At 54.6% G+C, this 11,017-nt stretch overlaps 1 protein-coding gene across 1 annotated transcript in view; it reads left to right on the top strand.

Annotated features, from left to right (window-relative positions):
- Positions 1–3,141: 3,141 nt before the first annotated feature.
- The window catches only part of TMEM8A (transmembrane protein 8A), a gene marked incomplete at its 5' end in the record, with an annotated part of 11,952 nt that continues 4,076 nt past the window's right edge, over positions 3,142–11,017 (top strand). The window contains 9 exons of the mRNA XM_009578889.1: positions 3,142–3,212; positions 3,678–3,860; positions 5,455–5,662; positions 5,749–5,882; positions 6,264–6,529; positions 7,740–8,068; positions 8,812–8,905; positions 9,464–9,587; positions 10,288–10,424. Coding sequence (XP_009577184.1) covers positions 3,142–3,212; positions 3,678–3,860; positions 5,455–5,662; positions 5,749–5,882; positions 6,264–6,529; positions 7,740–8,068; positions 8,812–8,905; positions 9,464–9,587; positions 10,288–10,424 — 1,546 coding nt within the window. The remainder of the gene's footprint in view (positions 3,213–3,677; positions 3,861–5,454; positions 5,663–5,748; positions 5,883–6,263; positions 6,530–7,739; positions 8,069–8,811; positions 8,906–9,463; positions 9,588–10,287; positions 10,425–11,017) is intronic.

Below are 11,017 nucleotides of genomic sequence, written 5' to 3'. Positions count from 1 at the left end.
TGGTTGTTTTGCTTGGTTTTGCTTTGTTTTCAGGTTACTTTACTTCCAGTGCATCAGGGCAGCTGGGCGGGAGCAGGGGTTTCGGCAGAGCGGTGGGCTGCTCTTGGTGGTGACGCTGGGGGTCTGGGGTCCCCGGGGACCGGGCCTCCCCCTCCAGAGGGTCAGCCAGCAGGCACGGTGGTGGAAAGGTTTGGGGAAGTGAGGTTGTTTGCCTGCTTCACCCTGTCACGGATGTAGGCTTGTGCCAGCAGTGGCTATCCGCTGTTGATGGTGGTTATCGCTTCCTTGTAGTCTGTGAAGCGTGGAGGCTGCTCCCGGGAGCCGATGGGTGAGATGGCCTTTTGCCCCAGGCCCACCCTCCTCTGGCATCCTACTAGCTGGGTTCGCAGCCCTGGAGACCTACCCTGCGCTTCAGGTGTGGTGGTTGCTTTGTCTTGGCGCCGTCCCGCCGGCTGGGGGAATGCCTCTGTAGGGTTCGGTCTGGGAGCCAGCAAAGATCAGGAGCGAGGGATCCTCTTTCTGGAACGTTTAAAGATGGATTTTTGACCCGGGCTAAAGGAATAGTGTTTCTGCTACATTATAAATGGCCAAACGCCTTGTCCTATAGCCATGTCTTGTCCAGAGTCAGACTTACGCTGTCTGTATAGCTTTACACAGCGTCTGCTTTGAAATGAGGGCTTCATCCTTTTGATGGGAAGCCCTGAAACCAGTAGTCAAGGTATCATTTCCTAAAACTACCATGAGATCATCTTTGCACAAACAAACCCAAGCTATCTCAGGTGGCACTTTATTCTAAAATTCAAATAACTTGTCTCCTCTCTGCATCTGTGATTCTACTGCATTTTGTTTCTTGTCTTAAAAACACTTCTGGTTTTTCAATATGTTTGAAATCTGCGTAGGTGAAATCTATATAGGAGAGGATGGAAACAACATCCATTTGACAGCTCCCTTGCTCAGTTTAAAGGCTTGTTTTACATCATGGGACAGTCGAGTGGGACTTTCCAGGTGTTGCCGTGCTGGTGCAGAGCATACTGAATAGATGGGGACAGACACGTACGGAGCGCAGCAAATACTAGAGTACGCTCTCTGGATGCAAATGGGCTGCCGGAGCACACGCCTCGCCTGCGGTGACCTGTCTTTCTGGCTTTTCTCTGCTGATATTCAGTTTATCTACCTGTGGTATTTCCTCGTCAGCCCAAATGGAGAGGCCCTGGGAGTCAGCTTGCCCCCTCCCTGGGTGCCGCTCTCGGGTGCCCAGCGGAGCGAAGCCTGCAAGCCGCCAGAAGCTGTTTGTGAGTGGACATTGTCCACGCCGGCGTTTTGTTGGTACAGTTGCAGCTGGTACAGCCACAGCTGGTGCTAACCTGGTTGCAGGCAGCGCGTGGGCAGGGCAGGTCTGCCTGCCTGCCCTCAGCCTCTTACTGTGCTTGAGCTCGCTCCGTATAATTGACCAGTCCTTAATAAATAGCACCACTGATTGCTTGAGTTTTTAATTTTGCAGCCTGCCTGCCCTCTCCTCCCCAAAAACCACACCAATCATGCTTCAGCTTTGTGAGGACGTGCTGGAAGGGTGGTGACCGTGGCTGTTGGCTGGGCAGAGCCTGGCAGCCGGTGGGGCTTGGAGCAGCTTGCTTTGAGGCAGGGGGGCTTATCCCCACACAGGTTGTCTGATGGGACCTGTTGCATTGAGCAGGGCCGGGGCTCTCCCAGCTCTAATCACGCTTCGTGTCCCTGTCTACCCTCGTCCTGTGCCCAGACATCTCCATGGACTTCCAGACACGAACGTGCCGTATGCATGCAAAAGGCAGCTGGGGGTGTAGATGCTGCTGATTAAAGACTGCTCCCTTCTGTAGCTCCTGTGCATGAAAGATGGCTGGGCTTGTAGGGGATCGCAGCCAGCTCTTGTCTGTAATAGCCCACGCACTGCGCTGGCGTTGCAGCCAAGGAGCGTTTGCTTGAAAAGCCCCTTTTGTGGTCTCTGCTCCTTGCTGGCCCAGAGAGCAGCATAACCCTGGCGTGGGGACCGCAGCTGGACAGCTCGGGCCACGTGCTGTGGACTTCTCGCTGTCCTGCCCGGGGCTCACCCTTCCCCGTGGCCTCGCCTGGCCCCGTGCGTTAAGGTGCTGCGAGCGCTGCTCCCTCGGCTGGACCCTGTGGGTGTGTGGCCGGGGCAGCCCCTACGGCGAGGTGGGGCGGCCACACTCTTCCTCCACGAGCAAATCCTCCGGTTGGCTTGCATGGCTGGTATTTCTTGCTTTCCTGTTTCCTCCTTTCCCTGTTGGATTTGCAGGGTGCCCGGAGGCTTTAGCTTGGTAATTTGCCAGGGAATTAAACCCATGATTACCGTTCCTGTCTCTTTGCAGCGCCGTGGGTGCAGGCCGGCGCGCGACCTGCTTTGGGGCATGAATCGTAGTTCCTGCTAGGATTAGGTTCCTCTTGGCATGAAGTACATCCCAAGGCTCCGGTCCTGCCTGAGGACTGTTTTCCTCTTTGGCATCTTTCTTCAACTCAGTTGGGTCCTCTGTGTTTCCAACACAACCCTGTGCAGCATTGGGGGAAGGCAAGTTAAACCGCGCTTGCTGCTTTATTCTCTGATAGAAACGAGGAACCTGCATCTGAAAGGTGCCACGATTTTTCCCCACTCCAGGGAATTCCAGAGTAGAAAAGGAGCATCTGGGAGGACTCGGCAGAGATGTGAAGACATCTTCTTCTGCTCCCTTACTGAGTGTTAGGAACCTTGTTTTCGGGTGGGCGGCAATGCCTTGGCTCCGCTGTCTCCGTGCAGTTTTGTCCCCTTCTCAACCCTGGTGTGACGTTTCTTTTCCATCCCCGAGTTGCAGTCTGGCTGGTTCCTTGCTGACAATAACACTAATGTATAATTTTGCAGGTGAAATTATCAGCAGGCTGGGGGTGATCTGTAGGCATAGCTGGGCAGAGAGATGGATGGAGGATCTAGTTAGTCCAGATGGCACTTTGAATAGCTGTTGTCCTCTTGCATGACCTTCCAGCCTACCCTAGGGCTGTTCTCGCTATCCCAGCAGCCTTTCTTCCAGGTAGGAAAATCTTTAGACTTTGGAAGGTAGGTCTGAAAGCAGAGTGAGGTTTGCAGCACATGAATTTTCATCGCGTTGCGTGTCACAGGAAGGCAGTGTGTTAGGCAGTACGTGTGTCCTGAGCTGGGTAAGACCGATACCATCAGCCCGTGCACTCAGCAGAGACAGACAAGGGCACAGCTCTTGCCTGTTGGCACCATAAACTGCGGCTGGGGCCCGGAGCACCCCTGCGCTACCTGCACCCATCTGTTCTGCGCTGTTGCCCCAGGGTTTGCTGCTGCCTACTCCACCGTCTTTTCTTGTGCCATCAACTTTTCCTCCTGACCTTTTCCTCCTCCTCCTCAGTGTCTCTGGTGATCTGTCATCTTCAGAGCACATCTCGCAGAGCATAGTTTAAGGCATCTTTTAGTGCTTTCTGGCTCCGGGTGATGGTTTTGTAGCAGGGGTGTGGGCGGTTCTGGCTGGAGGAACAACACGGATCACCATGTACCTAGTGGGACTGGGTTGAGAAATCAGGGACGCAAAGAGCTCCTCTCCTTAAAACTCCTGTGTGCTTCTGTGGGTGGGTGTAGCCCTGCAGCCTGCCCCCAGCAGCCACCCCAGCAACTGCTGTGCTCTCTCCCTTTCAGACTCCCTGTATGTCTCCGAGTACTTCTCTCAGAGCGCGCAGAAGCTGTCCTTCTACAGCTGGTATGGGAACGCCAAGCTCTTCCACTTCCATGTACCAGAAGACACCGTGCTGCTTCGCTGGCTCCTGCAGGCGTCCCGGGGGAAAGGACCCGAGTGCACCAACATGGAGATCACAGTGTATGTATGTCGCTGTGCCAGTGCTTGCCCACATGGGCTTCCTGTCCTTCTCTTGTCCTTGTTGCTCATGGCTGTGGTTGGTTTGTTGTAGGAGGCTGGGCGTCTGTTCCCAAGTTGCAGCAGCAGTAGTTTCCTAATGTACTAGCACTAAATCTGTGTTTAAACCTGTAGGAGCATTTCGTGTTCACGTTACCAGTGGGTCTGGGGCTGTCTATCAGACGTGATGTCTAAGAGATGCCTTAGAAACACTGGAGAGAGCTTCACAGTGAGGCTGGTGTTGCTGCTCGTGAGCAAAGGTGTTCCTGGACATTTCTGTGCCTGGCAGGATCCTGTGCATGGTACCAAAGGATGTGGCAGGACTGCAAGGGGCTTCAGAGGACCCAAACCTATTGGAGACAGACAAATTCCTCAGTACAGAGGAACTGAAGAGACTGGAGACACTTTTTGAGAGGGATGCGGGCTGTGTGTGCAGCAGAGGGAGGAGAGGAATGCTGATCCCTGCAGACCCAAGAGCATGAGAAGGTTGCAAACTCAATGCCAGTGAAAGAAATGTAGCTTAAAGCAGTACTTGAGTTGTTGGGGATTTGAGGTCAAAAACTTGCAGGTGGGGCAAGACTTTGAGCTGTATCTTGGGAGGGTCCCAAGTTTTCTGGGCAGGTTGTGCCCGTAGAGACACGTGGGTCTCTGGCACCCGCTCCACGGAGGTCTTGGCAGTGACTGAAGTTTGCTGCTTGGCTTGCGCTTCCCTGGTCTGTCCTGGGCACAGACAAGTGCTCTTAGTTGCTCCAGAGCAGCCTGGATTTTCCTCCTTTCTGCTTCCCAGAAAGGTTTCCAATAGTTTAGGGATGTGAGGGACAAGGCAGCAGCTAAACGATACCCTAAGAAATAAAGACCACCTAAGCTCAAACGGATTAATAACACATCACCTATCACGTTTGCTTGCTGGGCCTGTTGTGTCCGTTGTTCTGTTGCAGTGCAGTTCAAAAGCAAGCAAATTAAATGCTAAATTGGCTGCCCAAATAAATATCTCACATATTACTTGGCTGCTTGCTTTTCTGCTACTTTGAACGTTGGGCTCCTTATCTGGAAAGCAGAGGTGCTGGTGTACTGAAGTCGGTCACACGGACCTTCCTTGGTAAGCATCTTTTTAGTCTGTCTGCCTGCCCTCCTAGAAGAGGAAATAGGGAAGATGCAGATCTTAGCTAGAAAATGAAAGCTCTTCCTTGACGATTTAGCCTATATGGGGGATTTGCTGATGGTTATAAAAAAGGAGTAGTCTTGCGACTGGGGCTTAACCTTAGTAAGTGTTGTGGAAATTTGCTTTCAGGCTTGATGGAACCATCTAAATCCTTATCTTAATAAGCAGCCAAGTTAAACCAATCTCTAAATAAATCCCGCGTAAGCTAATAGCAACCAGTCCTCACCAGATGAAAATGATGGCTCTGTGGTCCACTTGAAAATGTGGGATTTTTCCAGCCTGCTCCCTCTGCCATCTCAGGCCAGGCTGGGTGTCGACTGACGAGTTTGTATCCCAGTTTAGTTTGCCAGTGTCTTTACAACCCTCTGTTTATTCGCATTCTGGTTTCTTTTGCAGGCACTTTCGCTACGGAGCCCCTCCTGTAATTAATCCACTGGGCACTCGTTTTCCTGCAAATGCAACCGTCCGTCCTTCCTATAACATAAGCATCACTCTGAGCAGCGCTGTGCAAAACACCACCTTTGTGAACGTCACTACCCCTGCTGCCGGAGACTGGTTCATCGCTGCCCATCTCCCTGAGGCTGCTGGCAGGATTGAAGTGAAGGTGAGAGTCCTGGTGAGGGTCTCGGCCGTCGTACTCTGCCCAGCGTGTCTCGCCACAGCTGACCCATCCGCTCTCCTCTCCTGCAGGGTTTCTCCACTCCATGCCCCTATATGTTCCAGGCAGATATGTTTGTCCTCAGACTCACTGATATGCCAGTTCTGGAGCCTGGTGTTGCCACGCCACAAACCATCGTCTCGCCTGCTAAGCCGCTGCATGTCAAGTGAGTGAGAGCAGTGGATGGAAAGCGTTGGGGCCATGGCGGGGTGGGGTTTCCCATGGGTGCTGCTTAGGGGAAGCCACTGTTGTTCCCATGTGGGGCTGGAGCTGGGGGGTCTCCAAGCCTGTTTGCCGAGCTCCCTGCAGCAGTGGTAGGGTTTGCACGGGAAACACACGAGTGCCCTTATCCAGCTCTTTCCAGGTGGTCTTACAGGTTCAGCTGCAGGAATTTTAGTTCTTTGAGATGTTTCCCTCGGGAAGGATTTTCACAACACCAGACAGAGCAATCTAGTTCTTGCCACAAAGCCGCAGGGACCACGGTGGGTCATGGCTGGCTTGTGTTGAGAGTACAAGCTCTGCAAACTGCTGGTCCCTCCTCCTGCAGGGTCTTCGTTCCCAAGCATGCCGCAGGGATGCGGTTTGAGCTGCGAAGCTGCGTGACAAGTGAGCAGAAAGCGTGCGCCATGCGGGTAGCGCTGGGCTCCATCACACTGCCTCAGTCCTTCCAGAGGATCGTCACCTGCACGGGGAACGTAAACTGCAGCCTGGCCCTGGACTCGCCCCCCTGGGAGAAGTGGCTGCAGATCATGGTGGAGAGTCTCGGCGCTGCCAATGCCAGTGTGTCGGTGGAGATGCTGGCTTCTTTCACAGGCGGGCTTCCACTTTCTCTAGCCCTATGGGAAGGACTAGAGAGAACTTTGTGTCTACTGTGTCTCTCTTGGGCCTTTGGGAGGCTGGCTGTAGTGGCCTGCGTTCCCCAGCATGCTGGTTGCCTGGGCATAACCTTGGGGGCTGAGACCTAGTTGTTGCTTTGGGGTCAAAAGTGAAGGCTCCAGTGTTCACCCAAGAGGGATATTCCCTGGAGCTGCCTGAAAAGTTCAGGGTCTCTGAAGCGATGATATTTTCCAAAGGCTGTTTGGGAAGCAGTGGCTGGCTTAAAATCTGGTGGGGAGAATAGTTTTGGGTAGATGCACCAGACTGTAATGATATGTTGACTATCGATTGTCCATAAGCAGGCTACAGACAGGAAACCATCTCACAGAGGTTTACTTGGGGTAATGTCTTGGGTAGTAGTGAGGGGTGTCACCATTTCAGGTGACGCCTTGTGACTCAGGAGGTCACAAAGTCCTTGTGGCTGTGATAGGCACCTTTGCATCCTCTTATTACATGACCATAATCCCTGTTTGACTCCTGGAAGCTCACCAAATAGGTACATTTTTAAACTTTTCTTCTGCTGGGGGTTCTACCATCCCCTCCTCAAAGCAGAGGCTCATCCCATGTGCTGGAGGGCCTGGCACTGGCAGCCAAGCTGTTAGACTAGGGTCTCTGGGAGCGATGGACAGGCTCCAGCAGTGGGACTCCAAGAGTCACATTCAGCTCCATGTGCCATGACGTGATGGCTTGTGCCTGTAGCTACACTGGGGTAGCTTCTCTTTTCTGCTCAGCCTTGGCTGCTCACGTCTGGGGAACTGGTAGAGACTTTTATGCAGCCTGTAGTTAGGGGACAGCTAAGTGCTCACTGCCACTGGCTAGTGAATACTCCCTGGGTACGTTGATGTGTTACGATGCTGTGCATTATTCCTTCTTCTGTTCCCCTCCCCTTCCCTGCAGCTCCAGGGTGCTTCCACCCACTGTACCACTGACAGGCTTCCATCAGTGTCCCAACTTGTGGATGCTGATGTTAGAGTTCCCCCTGCAAAGATGGTGCGTTTCAGGGGCTGTAGCCCATACTGCAGTGCATGAACCAGCTGAAATACCCCCAGTCTGTGCTGTCACTTGAAGGTCTGGAGCTGCTGGGGCCCTGCTGGGATGAGGTGCTGGTCCTGGCTGTGCTGATTCCTCTCCTTTTTTTGCTTTACAGCTTGCAGGCCAGGAAGTACCAGTTCATTCCTTAACTTCAGCAGCCTAAACCAGAGCCAAACTGGTCCCAGACCAGGTAGCGCAGGAGCAGCAGGGAGCTCCACTCTGTCTACCGGAGAAGCTTCACGCAACGCGTCCGACCAGAGGAGCTTCTGTCTGCAGAACCAGCCCGTCGTTCGTGAGGACCTGGATGTGGTGTCTGTGCGCTACAGGCTCTTGAATAGTCCCAGCGTTCCCGTGAACTCCCTCTCCCCGACCCTCCTCCTCCTCAACCTGAACACTGGCATGGACAGCGGGGGTTCCCTCGTGGTCAGTCTCCTGCTTAACAAGGTGCGGAGACTGATTGATGGGATTGTCTCCCCTTTGCAGGGCTTTGTCCCTGCTCCTGGGCTGGTTTGTCAGCAAACTCCAGGGGTTGTAGGTACCAGTGGGACTATTTCTCTTTCTTTTTGTTGTCACAAAACACTCTGAGCCTGTTTTAGCTGCTTCCAGCATGTCCCACCTGCCAGCTCCAATGCAAATGCCACAGCTTGCTGGCATGTGGTGGCAGTGACGCAGAGGAGACAAAACGGAAAGCAGCTGCAATGCCATCTTCTCCACGGGAGCCTGGCACCTTGCCACCAGGAGAGGAGACTGAGCAGGGAAACCCAGGGATGTTCCTGCCCAAGTCGCTGATTCCCGAGCTCCTTCAGTGACACCCCAAAATCAGCCCCCTGAAATTCTATGAAACTTCCTGAGGGCTGGAGCAGGGCTCAGCCCTGACGTCCTGCTCCCTCTGACTTCTGCCACCCTGTGCTCGTGCTGAAGCGATGTCTCAGTGTCCCAGCTTTGGGGCAGTTCCCCCCATGCAGTCCCCCAGGAGGCTCTCTTGCCTTTCAGCCAGCGTGTAACGCGGTGGCAGTGTAGGGTGCGGTGAACACGGGTTTGCCCAGAAAGAGCTGCTGAATTGATGGGTGACCTTGATCTGCAGGATTTATTGTCACCTGCTGCTCCCGTGTACCGCGCGGGAGATGAATTGTGCAGGGGGGTGGCATCGGGGCGCTCTGACGTGGGACACTGCTCTGTTTGCACAGACGACCGTGAGCCTGGCCAATGCCACCGTGGTTGCGTGTGTGAGTGCTGCTTCTCCGGTGCTGTCCCTCAATGCCACACAGAACTGCAGCACAGGTATGAGAGCCGCTGGCACCCGCCGCCAGCTCAGCTATGCCATCTCAGAGCTTTGCTTTCAGACCTTGTGAGCTATTAACTGACTCAGGACTTTGTGGGGTGTCCCAGGGAAGCTAATTTTGGCACAAGCCCTCCTGAGGTCTTCATGCTGGCATATGCCCAGGGGTGCAGATGCTAGTCTGGCACCAGGAGTTAGCCTCCACCAAAGGAAGGTCTGGTTACCAGCTGGGGCTCTTCCAGCCTCGTTGGCAGGAGGTTTGGGGATGGTCAAGGCATTGCTGGTGTGCAGAGAAGCTGAGCTCTGCACTGGAGGACTAGCCAAGCAAACAGGCTGTTCCGGGTGCCCTGTGCTGTCTAGACAGGTACCGAGAGCTGAGACAAAAGACAAAACAAGGGTCTCAGGAGCAAGGGTCTTCTCCATCCCCCCTGGTGCCTCCTGAGGACGGGAGCAAGGAGCCACAGGAGCATCTGATTCCTGTGCAACTGGTCTCAGCCTGGGATTGCCGAGGGCTCTTCTCCCCTAGTCCCGGCCCATCACAGCACCCTCTTTTCTTTAAGCCTTTTTCCAGGGCTACCCTCTGAGCGTGAGCACATCCTCTGCGGAAGCGATGCTGATTGTCCTGTACCCACAGACAGATGACTGGTTCCTCTCCCTGCAGCTCATCTGCCTGAAGGGCCAGGGGTGAGTCTGGTGTGTCATCCCACCTTGGGGCCAGTTCAGAGCACTCTGCCTCTGTGTCCTGCTGCCCTTGACTAGCGTGAGCAAAACCGAACCTCTGTCCTCACTGCCGTGCCGTGGGCTTGTCTCACCTGGTAGGGGTGAAGCCGTGGCTGCGAAGGGAGAAGGAGGCAGGTGGCGGTGCCAACTTGCTCTCTTGTGAGCACCCAAGCAGCTTGTCTGGTGCTAAGCTGGCATGTCTCATGCAGACTGCGGGTGGCAGAGCCTGTCTGGATGAGCTTCCCCTTCCTCAGGTGGATTTTGAGGTGATAAATTGGTAAAGGAAAATGCTGCTGTTACTCTTTCAAGGGGTCTCTGAAATGCAGGCAGTTGTGTCCATAGTCCTGCGGTTTACCTTCCTGATGGTTCCTTGCGTAAGGGGCCAAGCGCACGCTGTAAAACAGTACTGGCGATGCTGGGCTTGGGTACCAGGGCCTGCTACGGGGGTCTGGGGAGAGCTGACTCCTGCCTGTGCATCGGTTTGGCAGTCCGAGTGGAGAGGGAGCCGACTCTGCTCCTAGCTCCCCGGAGGGATGGAGCAGATCCCGCAATAGGGGGGAACTTGCATGCACGAGCGTGGCCTGACCCTCCGGAGCAGAGTGCTCCCTGGGCACAAGGCTGCCCCGAAGGACCGGGGTGCCAACGCAACCTGCTCTCCTTGCAGTGAATGTAATGCCGCAGAAGCCAAAGTGACTGTCTTCGCATACCTCACCCCCTGCTTCAATGACTGTGGGCCGTACGGACAGTGCAGCCTCCTGAGAAGACACGGCTACCTCTACGCTGGCTGCAGCTGCAAGGCTGGTGAGTGGATTTTCCTAGGAAGCTTTGCCATCCTTCCCAAGGAGAGGCCACGTTTTTCGGTGGTGGTATTTGGGTAGGGGAGCCTGGGGTCTGCCGTGACTGCCAGGGACAGCCTGAGGTTGCAGTGCCTGCCCAGGGAGCCCTCGGCACCCGCGGTGGCCTCTTTGGGAGCATCCTGACTTCCCCGAGGGGTGCTGCGTTCTGGGAAGCACAGAGCACCCCAGGGGAAATGGGGAATCAGGCTGAGGACAGCTTTCTGCTCAATGGTCATTTCGCTTCCAGCTTGGAGATTCCCAGGGCTTGGAGAGGTGCTTCTGAGCATCCCAAAGCGATTAGGGTGCCAGCAGGGCTGCCTGAAAGTGCGTCAGGGCCTGTGCCTTTAGGGCGGTTTGTTACATAGGGTCCGGATAAGGGATGGGATGAGGCCAGGCTGCAGTCCCTGTCCATGCTTTGCCACGGTGCTCTGTCTTCTGCCGAGAGCCAGCACACAAGGCCAGCCCTTAGACTCAGAGGTGCCCCTGGAGGAGGAACATCTGTGTCAGCTGCTAATTATCTTAATGGGATGAGAAGACTGGGCGGGAGTCAGTGGTGTA

The sequence above is a fragment of the Fulmarus glacialis genome, unplaced genomic scaffold (genome assembly GCF_000690835.1).
Source record: "Fulmarus glacialis isolate BGI_N327 unplaced genomic scaffold, ASM69083v1 scaffold25095, whole genome shotgun sequence".
NCBI lineage: Eukaryota > Metazoa > Chordata > Aves > Procellariiformes > Procellariidae > Fulmarus > Fulmarus glacialis.
Note: the sequence above shows the minus strand (reverse complement) of the source record. Positions and strands in the feature narration are given on the sequence as shown.